A 16,160-nucleotide genomic window follows, 5' to 3' on the forward strand; every position below is an offset into this window, starting at 1 on the left:
GCACAAAAAAAAAAAAAAAAAAAAAAAGCTGTCACCTTACTTGTAGTGAACTGAACTAGTCCCTCTGGCTGATTTATTATTAGAAATAATATCAAAAGATTGTTAAAAGTGAAGCAGCAGAACAGCATATAAATCTGAGGGCTCATGAGATGATTAATGGGGAAAGAAAAGATGAAATATCTAAACAGTAACAACAATTGTTAGATTTATAGAATATAAAGTGTAATATTTACGTCTGAAATGCAAGAAGTATTAAAATGGAAACACGTAAGTCCCTAAAAATTGTACACAAGTACCGAATGAGTGACATACCAACGCTGACATTTATCAAACAATATTTTAAGTTTGATAGTATAGTAAGTGGAAGTAAGTCTGCGGTTCAGTAGTTTAAACTCTATGAAATACGTGACATTTTTTATGTTTCATGCAGCTGAAGTTATAGTTACTTTACATTTAAAACCTTCACATGAAACATAACTACAACTTTATCTATTATAGCTTTAGGTGGCTTGTAGTAGATGTTGTATAAAGTAGTAGGTCTCATATCTTACACTACAAATCCTCACAAAATGCACATGTTAATGACAGTAATGCCTCAATTGTACAATTTGTTTGAGTAAGTCAGTGTTTATTTATTGAATGTTTGATGATCATAGACAATTAAATGTGAATTTAAAATCTGCAAACCATTTAGTCAGATCTTGTTGTATTTTAGTACCGCGAATGTTCTCTAATGCTTCATGGTACTTTTAAGCGGGGAGGAACAATTAAACATTACAATTTATTTTCTTATAATGACTTGACATTGTTTCAAGCCCTATAAGTTATGAATCTAAAGAATAATTTCTGCCAATATTAGTTCTGTTTTCACATACACAATTTGACATACTGTACAATTTAATAGATAGTTCAATAATGTTTGCTTCAGATCAGAACAAGAGAATATTTGACTTTTAAAATTATGCTCAGACAAAGTGGTTGCATTGCATTTAAAAACATATTCCCCAATACAACAAAAAAACATGATGGTGTTCTTATAGATAATTATTTACTTGATATTTTTGTTGTCTTTTAATTTCCATTCAGCAAAATAAACATTTAATGTGAAAAGGTCACTAGAGGGCCATAGTGCAAATGGTGCATTTTGATGACAGTGTTTATAAAAAACAAATATATATATATTTACATATATATTTATATATATATATATATATATATATATATATATATAAAGATTTCACAAATTATATTTTAACATGATGTCACAGTTAATTTCAAATCAAATTTAAACAATTCGAAGAAGCATTTTGAAGTTGAGTTGTTACCAATATTACTGTGACTGATAATAATTAATAATAAATAATGGCTGATTTCCAGTACTTACGATGAAGATATTAAATTAAGCCACCCATTATGAAGAACAAAAACACTGGAAATAATTAATTTCCACCTTTGAGTCACACATATGCATTAGTCGCTGTCGTCTTGGTCGTGCTGGTTAAAGCGGAGACGCTGCTGGCTCTGCTGCCACTGGTGCTCCGTGATTTCCTGCTCTCGCTAAAATCTGTGCCAGCTGAAGACACAAGGCTCTTTTTTGTTGGAACAACTGTGTAGGCATCTGGTAGCTGGTAGGCAGGGTATCTCTTTGAGCTGTGAGGTTTCAATTAAAGAAAAATACAGTTATTTTTTTCTTTGTGGGTTGAGAAGGAAAAAATGCCGGTGAAAAAAAAAACATGATACACGAGCAGCAGTTTACCTTGAGTGACAGCCTTCCCTTCCTGCAAAGATGCTGTAAATAAGGCCTCCAACAACAAGTAAGGTGGAGCCTGCCCAGCCGATGAAGACACCAACGCCTATTTCAAACCTGCCAATAGTTTTTTTTTTTTAAAGTATTTATAAAAGTGCAGTTCCTTCTGCACAGAATAATGAGAGCAATGTTGATCCAATAAAAAGGCAGATTTGTTGTATATTTAATAGCCTACATTTGACGTACTTCTGAGCTTTGAAGAGCGGGTCTTGAAATTCTGATCTAATTCTGTTTCCGTAATATGAGAAAGCAACCATGGAGCACATTCCTGAAACAATGAGCACACATTTGTCTAAATAAATAATCATACAGTTTATTGCAATGTGACATCATTCAAACAACTCCGGCTCTTACCTCCTATAAGGTAGTTCATCCCTCCTGCAAAGGTTACTCTTGCATTAGCAAGCTCTGACCCCCCAATCTTAGTGCACTTCATTCCCACCAAGACCAAAACTGATCCAAAGAAAGCCAGGATAATAGAGATGATGATGAGAGCCCGGCACATGTGAATATCCCCTATCCAGAGGCAGCAGAAACAATGTACAACACAGTTGATGGTGCAGATTGAGGTACTAAATTCACTGGTTTTAATCGTGGATATGCCTTTTTCTGAAATTCATCTTACTTACAGTTCAGTGCGAGCATTGATGGAATTCCTTTGCAGTCAGACACTCCTGTTGAATCAGATACACAATCCTTCCACAGGTTGGAGAAGTAGTTTGACGTTGTCAGGACTATGCTGTCGACTTCAGACCAAGTCCAGATCTCTGTTGGCATCGTGGAGCAGACGAGGATCCATCCAGACACGCAGACCACAAAGCAACCGATCTCCATGTACATCACCACAGTCCTGTAACCCATGCTTGCCTTCGAGTTCAGCCGCTGGACAGAGAAGTAACAAGTCCAAATCTCCCAAACACCAACTGTGGGACATCTGTTTGCCCAGAGCTGCCTGCTCTATAGCTCCTCCTCAGCTGCCCCAAACCTAAACACCTGAACACCTGCACTCAGGAGAACAAACTCGGTTTGTGTACATCATCACATGTTTTGCCATGCGGTGTTCCCTGTGTTTTGGAAAGATCGCTGTGGTCAGTGAGTTTTGTTGTTGGTACCCGGAGGGTGACAGAATGGATTCAGTTTTGTAGAATATTTAGCTTTTACTTCAACCAGTTTGTCGAAGTCCATTTTGAAGATGTGCCACACATGAAACTAGGAGAAGGCTAATGGTGCAACTTTTGTTTTTTGAAAATTAAGATGTTGGCAGAAGAATAATGGACATATATTTGTCCCGGAGCAGAGGTCTTCAACAGGGGGTCCGCGGAGGTACTGCAGGGGATCCGTGAAATTTTTGGTTGATTAGACAATTTTTCTTTTTTTTTTTTTCCAAATTTTTTTTCCACAGGTTGGACCAGTAGGCATTTGTGGTAATGACTAGTCCATCAAGTGTTGCAATCTTCCAGATTTCCGTTGGCAACGTGGAACATACCAGCGCCCATCCTGAAGTGGTTAAAACAAAGGCGAAAATCTCTATATAAAGGTTGTTCATTCTGTAGAGAAGAATCCTCCACACCACTGAGGCTGGTAGTTAGATTGGTGGCACCTGAAACTGATAAACGGTTTCCCGGCTGGTAAAAGAAGTGCACAAGCAGGTTTCTATGGCAGTGATTGACAGTTAATGTGTGGTGGACTGTTTTATGGTTTAGGGAGGAGTTTGGCCCAAAACGGTGGCCAATGGTCTATTATAGCTTTTTCTACCCCCTCATATTGTACACGTCATACCAATGGGGACTGAATATTCTGGATGTTGAAAAGTGTCATGATGCCGTCACCACAGATATTTAAAATGAAGGCCCAGCAACCATAAGGACGTACAGTGTACGAGTAGCTGTGTATATTTTGTGTGGTTTGCAGGAATTTTGTTGTCACAATTGGAAAAGCAATCATGGAACCCATCCCTGAAACAATACGCACACATCTAATTTAAAGATGAATTGTATAGTGTATCTGAATGGGACTTCATTTAAACAACTCCAGGTCTTACCTCCAATAAGGTAGTTTATCCCTGCAGCGAAGGTGACTCGAGCAGAAGTTAATTCCCCCTGAGAACAGAACTGATTGATAGAAAGCAGCAAAAACAAAGCAAATACAGACGCACAAAAATCCAGCAGCCAGTCTCCGTGTACATCACCAGTCCTTCCTTTCCTTCACGTTCAGCCACCACAGAAAAAGAAATAACAGATTCAAACTGTCAGACACGTTTGCTCTAAACATCCTCATCAGTTGCTGCATAAAGATGGAAACACACACACACACACACACACACACACACACACACACACACACACACACACACACACACACACACACAAGGACAAATTGGGTTTGTGTACATCATCATCATGTTTTGCTTTGTACTGCATTTCCTGTGTTTTGGAAAGATCCCTTTGGTTAATGTGTTTGTTGTTGGTACCCAGGAGTCATTTTTTATTAGATTCAGTTTTCATCAACACCGAGGACAGCTGCAACCAGAAGCATTGTGTTTTCAGGTTGTACATACATACATACGTCCCAGGTGGGGACTTCCGTCAAATTTGGCACGATCGTTTACTTGGACTCAAGGATGACTTGAATAGATGTTCGTCATCGAAGATCAGAGGTCAAGAACTGTGACCTCACGTCCACCCCATCCGTCCATCCCGTTCTTTTGAACACAATATCACAGAATGTAATCTAATGAGAAAAGCGGTGTCTTGGCGTAGTTTTGCCAAAGTGGTCAGGAAAAGTATAATATTCTCTTAAATCTTGAATTATCAGCCAGATAATCTGTAAAACTTCCTGTTGGAGAAGAAGCAGTGAATTTCTACACGAACTTTGATATTTCTGTGACCTGTATTCTGCTCGTTAATACAGTTAATTAGCCACGTGGACGGACTGTAGCCTGCTGCTATCTAACCCAGCTGGATAACTTTTTTTTATTTGATTAATTTTGCCTTAAATTAAAGTGGGAAACTGTTGTATTTAATTTGAAAACGGTTTCTGGGTGTTTTCATTGATTTTAAAGGCTAAATGGTTAGTATATGCATTGAGTAGCTACCTTGTGATATCAGTCTGTTAAGTTATATCTGTGAGGTACCAGGTTTCTTTATTGATCCAGGACTAATAACACCGAGATAATTAGTTATCTGCTGTAACCTAACATCTGTCCAATTCTAGTCTCTGTGATTCATGTTCATCTCATGCTTATGAACACGCTATTTCAGGAGTCTGGACAAACATGGATGTAAACAAAAACTTGAGATGTGGGTGATCGTGTACAAACACCAAGGGGGTAATTCTTGTTTTTTTTTAAGTGATGATGATGCTTACAGAAGAATAATTGACATGTATTTGTGTAAAAGGTTTAAACCCGGTGCTGAATCCGGCCCTGAGTAACACCAGTACTTAATTTACTGAAAAGCTAAAAAGACACAAACCTCATTGAAAAGTAAAATATTTTTTTATTATCAATTCACAGGACATCATTGATAATCCAGCTACATTCTTAACTGTAATACATGCTTTGATTAAAGCACAATAACATTAACATATTAAGAGTAAACACGACTATATACAGGATTATATTTTATGAAGAATGTGACCTATTAGACAAAAAAACTAAACAAATCAAAACAGGACAAGGGCACGACACCAAAACAATATTATAATAGTTCCTATTTTCTACAGTTTGAGCTATGCTGATTGTTAGATTTAGAGACACCATGTCCAGTTTGTTAAAATAGAACTACAGCCTGTGAAAAAAAAAAAAAAAAAAAAAAAAATTAACCTACTATACAAATGCATCTCTTTCTGACTTTTTTGTTGGTGTTGTTTGAGAGAGCTTTGATAGGTTGGAGCTGCCGGATCGTCCTGAGCCATAATAAGATCGGTACTGCCTGGAGGATCTGTAGTATCCATTGTACAGGGTTCTTTCTCTGGAGACCGGGGCCATGTATGTGCGTTCTCCGTAGACTTCCACCACTTTACTGTAGGACCAAAGCATTGACATTGCGTAATAATGTGGTATGACCTCACTTGGCCCAGAAATAAGGATGTACAGTGAATGTATGGCTTACATACCTTTCAGGGCAGATTACTTGGAAGACTGTCACAGCGTAAAACACGGCTCCCAACAGGATGAAGAAGCTTCCCACCAACCCCAGAAATATGGGAGCTCCTAAATCATACCTGAAATAAGTGTAAGAAAAAAAAAAATCCATAATATAATTTAAATACAATTATGTTGTATTTTACTTTAAACTAAAAAGTAACATAGATCATTAAAACAATTTACCTTAAGACTCCTGGTGCTAAAGTGTTAGAAAAGCTCGTTCTGGCGATCCTGTTGATGTACAAGCAGTAGGCCGCGATATCTGACACGCCTGCGTCCAGAAGTGTCATTGAAACAAAGAAATAAATGAGGGCAAAACATTTCCGTCATTTACAAAGACAAACTGCACCTCGTGCCCTGTACTCACCGCCAGCAAAATGAAACACTGCTCCAGCAAAGAGCAGTTTGTCCTTCGTTTTATCAGCTCTGCCAATGTAAGTACACTCCATCCCAACAAAGCAAAGCACTGCACCGAAGAATCCAAGAGTTAACCCGCACATCAGCAATCCCCTCACTCCCTGGACGTAAGCTGATTTTCAGGAGAAAGAAGAAGAGTTCAGGATGGATAAAATGAGAAATAATTCAACAAAACAACAACAACAAATGTTTCAGGGCAATATTACATTTCTTTCAGACAGAAAAGAGGCCTCACCTCTGTGAAAGACACCCAAAGAGGTAATTTAAATACATTTCAATTTAAATTCAGTTAAGAAAGAGGTTATACAAACGGAGACTTAAGTATACAATGTAAGGTTAGCCAACATTAGCAACCAAAAGCTACCAGTTATATCAGTCCAAAAAAAAAAGCTGTGGTTACAAAACCTCTGAAATTATTGGAAATAAAACTTAACCAATTGCATTGTATTGCTAATGAATTCAACTGTTTCATTTCAAAGACAAAAATGATGTAGCTTCTTCTTTCAAGTGTCCCACAGTCTCACTTTAAGCACTGATTTCACTGTGAACTGTCTATAACTGCATCATGTTAATCAATGTTAATCAACAGGACTGCAGAACCTGTGTTCAGAGTAAAAGAATAACTGAAGCAGTATTGCAAAGCTTATTATGTAGTATACAGACATTATTGCTGAGGTATATGCAACATACCGGTTACACTCCAGAGCACTGGGAAGTCTCTGCAGTTGGTGACAGCTGTGGAATCAGTAAAACAGTCCTTCCACAGGTTGGACCAGTACCAGGCCACCTTGATGATGAAGGAGCCTCCTTGTCCTCCGAGTTGGGTGATCCTCCAAAAGTCCATTGCCATGGTGCACAGCACAAACAGCCATCCCAGCGTTGAAATCAGGAAACCAGATATTTGAATCAGACGTTTCCTCATTGCTGAAAATCAAAAAGTCTGCTGAGGTGGTGTCTACCGAGTTGCTCGGAACAAAAATCCCCTCGGACTTAACGTCCACTCCAGCAGGACGAGCAACTCGGACAGAATCTCTCGTTTCATGTCAAACAGTGGACGGGATCACGGGGAGTCTGCGCCGTGTGCCTTTATTGTTGATGAGGGTTCTGTGCCATTGTATGAAGTGTTTACTGTCAACTTTGAGGAGTGTGCCTGCTGCTTCAGATATTTAACACCACCTCTATCTACCTTTTTAGCTAGACACATCCTTATCAGAAATATATTAGTACTTGCAACAAATTCCATGATGCAATCACCTCAGATCTTTTGGCCTACCGTACTAACATATTATAATTGCTGCCCTCTGCAGACATGCTGGAGAATCACTGAGGAGCAGATATGACATCATCCACCAACAAAACACACAAAATACATAACACAATCTGTTGGAACTAAACTTTATTAATTCACTTTGTTAACATTGTATGCTAAGAAACTGAGACGAGTCATTATTGACAACACATTTCACTGTGCTTTTTTTTTTTCTTTCTTTTACCCTCTTGGAGTTTGGACATTACAAAAGTAGTTAATGGTTATGTCATGTTAAACAAGATAAAATGACTGCCTGACACCATTTTAAATATTGTCATTACAGATTAACAACACGCACACCTTAAAGATACAACCAACCAAACCAATGTCTTACAAAATACAGTATAACAAGCAAAGTATATTGTCATTTACAGATACAAAAAATAGAAAGTGATGCAGACATTTGATTAGAGTGTTTTTGATTTTGGTGTTTAATTATCTGAGCATTCAATGCTGAGTAGTACATAAAACTATTAAATATAGAAAATGTTTGCTGCATAGTAAATATATATTCCCCAAGTTCAGAGAGTAAACTGTTTCAGAAAACTTTAAAGTCATACATCCGGAAGAAACATGTAAATATTTGAGACTCAATTACCGGTGATTCTGCTGTTGATAGACAAAAAACAATTTAAACACAGTCTGCTGTATCTTTTGTACTTAGTGTACTGTATATCTCTTAAGACCCACCAGGGGCTTACACTAAAGTGTTTTGAAGTCAAATCCTTCACACATATGCGTTCTTATCAAAGTGCTGCGTCCTGGAGGAGCTTCTGTAGTCCGGAGGCGGCCTCTGGTTTACAGAGGTTTCCTGTCCTCTCGGGTGGGAGGAGATATGGGAACGTGAGGCAGCTCCTCCGTAGATATAATTCACCTGACTGTGACTATAAGGAGAAAAAAAACACAAATTAATCTTCTCACACACACAAAACTTATGAATACAGTACGATGACCTATAAAGGCTAATGTATCTAAACAAGTCCTCCGAACCATACGACCATATAGCGGCTTTTTTTTTTTTCGAGGTAGAGGCACAAAAAAAAAAAAAAAACACTTGGTTAGTTTTGGGAAAGATAATGGTTTGGGTAAAAATGATGACTTGAACCATGTTGTGTGTTACAGTTACTAATGCCTTATTGTCACCATGGCAACAGTAAACATGGTTTTAAAAAAAAATCCTCCTGACTTGTGGTTGGAAATGGGAAGTGAACGCCTAAATCTGGGTTTGTATTGACCCATCCACCCAATGCTTCACATGCTGCCTTCAAATGGGGTCGTATTTAAGTCCATCTGAATTCACTATCTCAGATCTATACATTTTTTTGAAAGTTCAGAGTTCACGAGTTGTGTTGTTGTTGCTGATGTTTTCAGAAACGTCTGAGGCTGTAGAAGTTCATTTATCATTGGATGGCAAGTCAATATAGTCGAATAGAGTGTATCTACATTAAATATTTTGTCTGAGCAAAATGTTCTCAATGGCCTCATTTATTCCCTCTGTCATGAAAAAAACCCTCAGTTTTTATTTGTATATCACCTTTTATACAACAGAGCATCATCAAGTTCTTCCCAGAGCAAGATACAAAAAAAAAAAAAAATGCAATAACAGCAATAAAGAAAAAACAATTCAATGTTCAAACAAAGATTGAACAGCAAAACCCTCAATTAAAAGTCAGGCTAAAAAGATATTTCTTAATGTTTCTTTTTTTTAAAATTCCATAGAATTGGAGTCGCTCAGGTCCACATTGGCTAAAAACTGATGTTTTAGTAGAAAAACTGCATTATGTTACCCGCGGACTAGTTTGCCAAATTTGTGAGCCTCTGTGGCTTAATCACTTAAATGCCAACCGCACTGATTCCCTGAATTCCCAAACAACATTATAACGAAGTAAAATTCCCATCATATAGACATCATCAAGCGCTAGAGGTTGCATAAAACGTAGCTGTGGGTTGTAAAAAGCTGCTGGTGCCAAAGACCTTTGGAGTCGTACTTATTAAATTATATGTTTTCAATGTAAAACGTTGTAAACACAGTTTGTGTTACTTATACTTACGTTTTGGTAAAAGTATCTGCAATTGAGAAGCAGAATATGCTGCCTCCCAGAATACAGAGGACAGAACCTGCCCAGCCGATAAAGAGAGCAGCTCCCAGCTCGTACCTAGAGACAAACAATAGTACTTCAAGGTAATGTTACTAAATTAAATTAAATTAAAACACTACAGATCAAATGTGCTCCTCACTTTTGCGCCACAAACATTGGGTCAAAAAACTCTGACGTTATCCGGTGTGCATAAAGGGAACACGCTGACAGTGAGCAGAGGCCTGGGAAAAAAAACAAGAAAAGTAATTAGATTAAATCAATAGAAATGCTATTAAACGAAAAGTTCATGTATACTTACCACTAAAAATGAAAATTACACCAGCAACGCAGGCCATCCTGGCTTTATTTTTTTCAGTCCCTCCAATTTTGGTGCATTTCATTCCGACCAGGGCAAATACAGAACCAAAAAAACCCAGACAGACGGCTGAAATCATCAGACCTCTGCAAGCTTGGATGTAACCTGAAAACATGAATCAGAAAACAACTTACAACCTATGAAATCAAGAGTTTTCTGTCCTATGCTTCGTTTAGGTGGTTTTGCATTCTGTCACACAGCTGCGCATAAGGTCAATGAGTTATTGACCTTGGGGCCAATTTACACATCAAGCAAGAAATACAATTTGGCACAAGTGACTTTAATTGCTGTTAGGCACTTTGTGGTAAAGGTGGTGACTGTGTCAATATGAAACCTGCCATTGAGATGCGAATTTGAAGCAAATATCACCTTCAAAGTTAACTCCTGAAACTAGTCAGCCGTGGTCAAAACTGCCTGATGTTCCCAGTAAATTTCCTTTATGGCTTTCGGGCTCAAAGAACTATGGCTAAACATTGACACATTGGCAGGTAAATGAATTGTTCTTTGGTCACCTGCATTAGGCTTCATCATATTTATTAGTCTTAAGTAGCAATGAGCTTTAACCTGAATTTTCCAGCAAAACTAACAGAAAAAGTTTTGATATTTTGAGGCACCAAGACCAGGATGATAAATCAGTGCTAAACATAGAAAAGTAGGTTAAAAGAACATTTACACCCTCTTCAGATGTAACCACTTACTCATGAACTGAGAATCAAACACATACACACAGAAAAATCAAGTTAACATGTTCAAATGATGGCTTAACAAAGTTAAAAAAAACAAAACAGGTACAGTCAAAGATAGATCATCTGATGAAAACGGAACAGCTCTGACCGTCCAGTGCCAGCATCGAGGCAAAGTCTTTGCAGTTGGAAACTCCTGTTGAATCAGTGACACAGGTCTTCCATAGATTGGACCAGTAGGTAGCCGTGGTAATGACTGTCCCATCAAGTGAGGACACCTTCCAGTAGTCCGTCGGCAACGTGGAAGACACCAGCACCCAACCCGAGGTGGATAAAACAAAGGCTAAAATCTCCTGAATCATGCTGCTCATGCTGCAGAGAAGACTCGTCCACACCACCGAGGCTGCTAATTAAACTGGTGGGACTTCAAGCTGATTAATGGTTCCCTGGCTGGTAAAACTTCTAGGTTGTAGCAATAGGTTCAATGGCTGTGATTGATAGTTAATGTGTTGTGGACTGTTATATTCGGTAGGGAGGAGTTTGGTCCTAAATGGCCAACAGTCTATTAAAGCGTTTTCAACACCCCCCTCCTCCCCCCTCCCCCCAAACATCACTGTGACTCAGACACCGGAGGTTGAAAGGTGCTGTGATGATGCCACTACACATGCAACTTTTTGCTTTCATAGTGGATGGGTAATTGTGTGTACTTTAAAAGTAAAGTAAAAGTAGTTCTAATGTAGAGGGGAAAAAAAAACATCATTGACAGCAGCATTTTTGCTCCGGTAAAAATAATTGCATCTCTGGATTAAACTCAGAATTTATTTTGAAGTGTTGAATTATTAATGTATTAACCTGTGAAAGTTTTTTTTTTTTTTCAGTGTTATAACAATTGTAACTGATGAGTAAGTTAACTTAAACATAACATTATAGAATAGTGTGTGGCTATTTGGGGCAAATGGGGGCTGACAGTAAATTGTGATTAGTCTATAATGTAAAGTCAATATAAACTGAAAAAAAAAGGAAAAATGACCATTTTAAGTTTTGCATAAGTAATATTTATTTGAGGTCGAGCTATTTTTGTTGCTCTCTTTAGGTCTTTGAATTCTGCTCCCTGCATGATTAGTCTAAAGCTGACATGAGAAACTGCCAATACAAAACATTTGAGAGAGAATAAAATGTCACCATCTATCTGCCACCTTGCACTGGCACCTATAATTCATACAGAACAAAAGTGCTTCAACTTCCACATGGACTTAAAATATCCAGTTTAGATGACAACACGTCACTGATGTCTTGGCAACCGGAGGAAATGTGTTTAGAGAAGAATAAATACAAAAAAAAGATCAGGATGTCACTGCTTGAGGCAAACAAGGGAAATTAACAACCAACAATGAAATCACTATTATATTATTGTATTATTAATACTATTATGCTATTGGAATATGAATTTGAGCCCCATCTGGTGGCTGCACACTGCAGGTAAAGTCACTGCCACCACCAGATGGCGCTGACAATCTCAAACCACCCTGTCGCCCACTGGTTAAGATAATTAGGACTACAGCATATAGTTGCATGCAGAAATGTGGACACCCTTGGGAACATTACAAATTTAGCTGATTCTTGAATTAGAAAAAAATAAATACAACTCTGCTTCAAACACACATTAAAAATGATCATTTTTTATTGAAGAAATTATTATAAAAAAACAAAACTGCCAATGTTTAGGTCCTATAACTTTAGCCAATAAATTGCTTGATAAATGTGTTGTTGTTAAACAACCTTGAGCTGGTCTGGGCGACAGCTTGAGGATCTGAAAATGGAACGAACTGATTCTGACAAAATAAAGGAGGTCTATAAAAGGACATCAAACTGTCATTAAATGGCACTTAAGAGGAACTGTGGAAATGAAGACAAAATCTGGGCCAATAATTATTTTTTTTTTAGATAAAACTGCATGTGTGCCAAGCAGAAAGAAGCAAAGCCACCATAAGACTGCAAAAAGCTTCTGGAAGGTTTAGCTGACACGGGAGTGGTGGTGCACGACTGACTGATACACAAACACGGTCTAAAGTTTAGACCACAGTCATCACAGTTTAGACTCTAAACTGAAGGAATCTTTACTGTCTGCTGACTAGACACAGGATTTTTCATGTTTTTTCTATTTTCTACACTGTAAAACAACATTGAAGACAACAAACCATGAAAAAAATATGGATTTATATAGACAACAACAACAAAAAACAATAAAAACAAAAAGCATAAAATGCAAATAGGTTTTATATTTTAGATATCCTCAAAGTAGCCACTGTTTGCCTTGATGACAGCTTTGCACACTATTTGCATCATTTTAATCAGCTTCATGAGGTCATCATCTTCAATAGGTAGGTGTGTCCAAACATACTGTACCAATTCAGCACAGTCTAAAATCATCTCAGAACACCAAACTGAATTATTTTTCAAAGAGTGTTTGCTACATGTGTTGTTTTTGTATATTTTCACTTCAAAAATCAACAAACTACCTACTTTTCCCAAAGGGTGCCCAAACATTTGCACACAATTGTACAAAGAAATTGATAAGATCGAATGTCAGGGAAATTTATAGAGATCACACTTTTTACCTCATCATTGTTTTTGTTTTTTTCAGAAAATGGAAGTCAGTATAATTTTATCATCACCCACATCAAATATAAATGGATTCTCACAAACTATCATCAGATGATTTGAAGTTGATTTTGGAGATGAAGTGTACTTTTCTGTTTCACTGGCTCCTTGTGTTTCTGCCTAAATGGTTTGATTTACTGTCTCTCAGCTTGGACGCTCCCAGTTTGCCATTTCTGACAGAAGATTAAACATTTGCCACAGTTAAGACACCAGAAATAATCTGTAACAGAAATGAATTTCATTAAACGCTTTGATTATTTGCTTATTTTTTCAGTGCTTATTTTAGGTATAGGTATATATTCAGGTATAGTTTCTGTTATTTAAAAAAAAATAAAATGGATGCTATTTGTGAGTGACAAAATGTCATAATATGATATTCGACAAGATGACCTCTCGCACAAACTTTCAAACAAAGACACTCTTTTTCTCAGTTTGGCAATTATCCCCTGAGATTTACATCTCTTTGCATCATTCAGGATTACTAATTGAACTTAAATAAAATTTCGCTGTCTATAACCTCCAAAGTTTTGAACTATATTTATTCTGTAAACTCTGAATTTTAAAATAATTTGGGGAGCAGCTTGATTCCTTATGTATAGTTTTTAACCCAAGGACACACATTTATGTTTTAGTGTTTATCAAAAAGTTTTACACTGTATTATTACACCATTATGAACATTTCATAAAGCGCCTTCAATTTACACACACAACACATTATCTTAAAATCGATGTACAAACACAATGTACTCAGTATTTAATTTGAGGTAAACAGACACACGTATGTGGCAGCAGTGAAACAATGACCTAATGCGCTTACCTTCCATCTGAAGGATTGAAAGATGTGGTCTGCAATGCAGAGCTCCAATAGCATTTCCAGCACAGTTCTTCCACAGACCCTGGAGCACCCAGGTTGCTGTGATGACTGAGGATGCCCGGCTGGTGGCCCTCCATTCATTGGACACGGTGGCCCCCATAATGGCGCCCAGCCCGGCCAGGCCGCTGACAAAAGCCAGAATCTGCAAACCTGTCATTTGGTGGTTTAAGAGATATATATATATATATCTTTTGCAGATTCAAGAAACGAGAAGAAATAAAATCTCTTCAGGTGGGTAAATTACACTGTTAACATGTGTTTCACTTAAATAATTAACAGACAAGAAATCTTGTCTCTGTATCTAGTGGAGAGGGTTGGACACTGTTGTCTCAAAGTGAAATAGTAAAGGAAACATCCGCTGGAAGTTAGGTATTACATTTTGGAAGGGGATTATGGGAAATAGTCAGTTTGTTTGTTCACGTTTTCACCTGCAAATAACATCAAGTCTCATATTAACACAAAAAAAAAATAAAGGAGTAATCAGTAATCCTAAAAACAGGAGACAATGTGGCAAAGTCCAGTTACTGGTTCATCTATTTCTGCCCACGATACTCAGAAACTGCATGACTCATGAGTGCCAGCTCACATGTGAACATGTATGTTGTTTTCCATGTTACCTGTTCTCTCCTGAAAATAAAGATTAAAGTGACTTAGATACTCATCAATACTGAATTATCCTGCTGATAAACATTTTATAAATCTGCTGGTGAACATGCTGAATGGAGGTAACCATGACAATGTTTACCCAATGACTTCATACAGGTAATACGTTTCTCTTGAAACAAATGCTAAATCATATTCATAAGTTATTCAGAGATAATCTCTCCTCTAGCCTCAACAGATAATCAAAGATGACCTGATGACCTCAGCAATAACAGAAGTTACCACTCATTTTCTTTCCAAGATGTCCTTACATCATCTTACAGAGATGTGAGAGATCAGTACAGAAACTAATCCTTTGGAAGAAAAACTGTTTGAGACTAAATTACATGTCTTGTGGCTAAAATGGGTTTCCATTCACTTTGTTTGAGGTTGTAGGTTTTATTTATTTGAGATACAATGCAAGCTGTCTTGTGGGCAGGTTGAGAAGAGAACTGACCTTTAGGTGTCACTATATTCCCTCATTGAAAGACTAACACATGTATTACATTTTCCATTATGACCTGAATTTGGTTAAATGTGTCCATGCAACAGTAGACATTTAAATAAACGGATGATGCCTTGAAAAGTGTTGATTTTTGGGGAGGAATCAGTCATTCTTTTATTTTACAAAAAAAAGATATCATCACTTTTATTTCAAAAATATTTTGGACAGAAGCTGATCTCCAGTCGAAGAAGGACTCAGGTCTTGACTTCACTACTCATTCTGCCCTGCTGTGAATGATATAACTTGTATTGATATACTTATTTGACTTTTTCACATTGTTAATCCTGGCTCATTGATTCAGGTTTAACTACTTTGTAAACAGCGAGCTATCAAAGTGGTTCCCAAACTTGTGGTTGGCCCCTTACAGAAGGGCACCAAATAAATCAAAGGGTTGTAAGAAAAATTCTTTTGCAAGTTTATTTGAAAAAAATTCTCTAACTTTTTATTTTGTTGTAAAACTTAGGATAGTTACAGCTATTTAAATAAAACCTTGTGAAATGTTTAGAGGGGAAATCAGTGACTAACAATGTTTAGACTTCTGTGACAGCGGGCCCAACTAGACACTGTTCTTTTGTAACTTGAGTCAGAATGGTTGGAAATCACTAATTTAATTTTTATCCATATATTTTATGAGCTTATCATACTTTTGTTCCAGGTGAAG

General features: G+C 37.3%; 3 protein-coding genes across 3 annotated transcripts; all 3 read right to left on the reverse strand.

Moving 5' to 3' along the window:
• Positions 1-613: 613 nt before the first annotated feature.
• LOC138200914 (claudin-10-like) lies at positions 614-2,743 on the reverse strand. The gene is made up of 5 exons (XM_069153908.1): positions 2,437-2,743; positions 2,162-2,323; positions 1,994-2,075; positions 1,757-1,864; positions 614-1,650 (listed from the first exon to the last, which is right to left on the reverse strand). The coding sequence occupies exons 1-5, from the start codon at positions 2,666-2,668 to the stop codon at positions 1,458-1,460; spliced, it is 777 nt and encodes a 258-aa protein (XP_069010009.1). The 5' UTR covers positions 2,669-2,743; the 3' UTR covers positions 614-1,457.
• Positions 2,744-5,284: 2,541 nt separating this feature from the next.
• On the reverse strand, positions 5,285-7,366 carry cldn10l2 (claudin 10-like 2). Its single transcript, XM_069153906.1, has 5 exons — positions 7,062-7,366; positions 6,322-6,483; positions 6,138-6,225; positions 5,924-6,031; positions 5,285-5,829 (listed from the first exon to the last, which is right to left on the reverse strand). The coding sequence occupies exons 1-5, from the start codon at positions 7,291-7,293 to the stop codon at positions 5,634-5,636; spliced, it is 786 nt and encodes a 261-aa protein (XP_069010007.1). The 5' UTR covers positions 7,294-7,366; the 3' UTR covers positions 5,285-5,633.
• A 757-nt stretch (positions 7,367-8,123) lies between these two features.
• LOC138200915 (claudin-10-like) lies at positions 8,124-14,509 on the reverse strand. Its single transcript, XM_069153909.1, has 5 exons — positions 14,296-14,509; positions 10,078-10,239; positions 9,919-10,000; positions 9,732-9,836; positions 8,124-8,564 (listed from the first exon to the last, which is right to left on the reverse strand). Exons 1-5 carry the CDS (start codon positions 14,507-14,509, stop codon positions 8,408-8,410), a joined length of 720 nt encoding a protein of 239 aa, XP_069010010.1. The 3' UTR covers positions 8,124-8,407.
• Between the last annotated feature and the right edge of the window lie 1,651 nt (positions 14,510-16,160).

Source organism: Embiotoca jacksoni, unplaced genomic scaffold (genome assembly GCF_022577435.1).
Source record: "Embiotoca jacksoni isolate LCO1_2020_lvr unplaced genomic scaffold, fEmbJac1.0.p SCAF_2, whole genome shotgun sequence".
NCBI lineage: Eukaryota > Metazoa > Chordata > Actinopteri > Embiotocidae > Embiotoca > Embiotoca jacksoni.

What these genes read in the sequence shown, in the direction of transcription:
- cldn10l2 (XM_069153906.1), bottom strand. Translation starts at nt 7,293, where the DNA reads ATGAGGAAACGTCTGATTCAAATATCTGGTTTCCTGATTTCAACGCTG. An exon ending in AGTGTTTCATTTTGCTGGCG is followed by an intron (nt 6,226 to 6,321) that starts GTGAGTACAGGG and finishes TTCTGGACGCAG; the next exon opens with GCGTGTCAGATATCGCGGCC. An exon ending in CAAGTAATCTGCCCTGAAAG is followed by an intron (nt 5,830 to 5,923) that starts GTATGTAAGCCA and finishes TTGGTCCTACAG; the next exon opens with TAAAGTGGTGGAAGTCTACG.
- LOC138200915 (XM_069153909.1), bottom strand. Translation starts at nt 14,509, where the DNA reads ATGACAGGTTTGCAGATTCTGGCTTTTGTCAGCGGCCTGGCCGGGCTG. An exon ending in TGTAATTTTCATTTTTAGTG is followed by an intron (nt 10,001 to 10,077) that starts GTAAGTATACAT and finishes TTTTTTTCCCAG; the next exon opens with GCCTCTGCTCACTGTCAGCG. An exon ending in GCAGATACTTTTACCAAAAC is followed by an intron (nt 8,565 to 9,731) that starts GTAAGTATAAGT and finishes TTCTCCTTATAG; the next exon opens with TCACAGTCAGGTGAATTATA.
- LOC138200914 (XM_069153908.1), bottom strand. Translation starts at nt 2,668, where the DNA reads ATGGGTTACAGGACTGTGGTGATGTACATGGAGATCGGTTGCTTTGTG. An exon ending in GATGAACTACCTTATAGGAG is followed by an intron (nt 2,076 to 2,161) that starts GTAAGAGCCGGA and finishes TCATTGTTTCAG; the next exon opens with GAATGTGCTCCATGGTTGCT. An exon ending in CCGCTCTTCAAAGCTCAGAA is followed by an intron (nt 1,865 to 1,993) that starts GTACGTCAAATG and finishes AACTATTGGCAG; the next exon opens with GTTTGAAATAGGCGTTGGTG.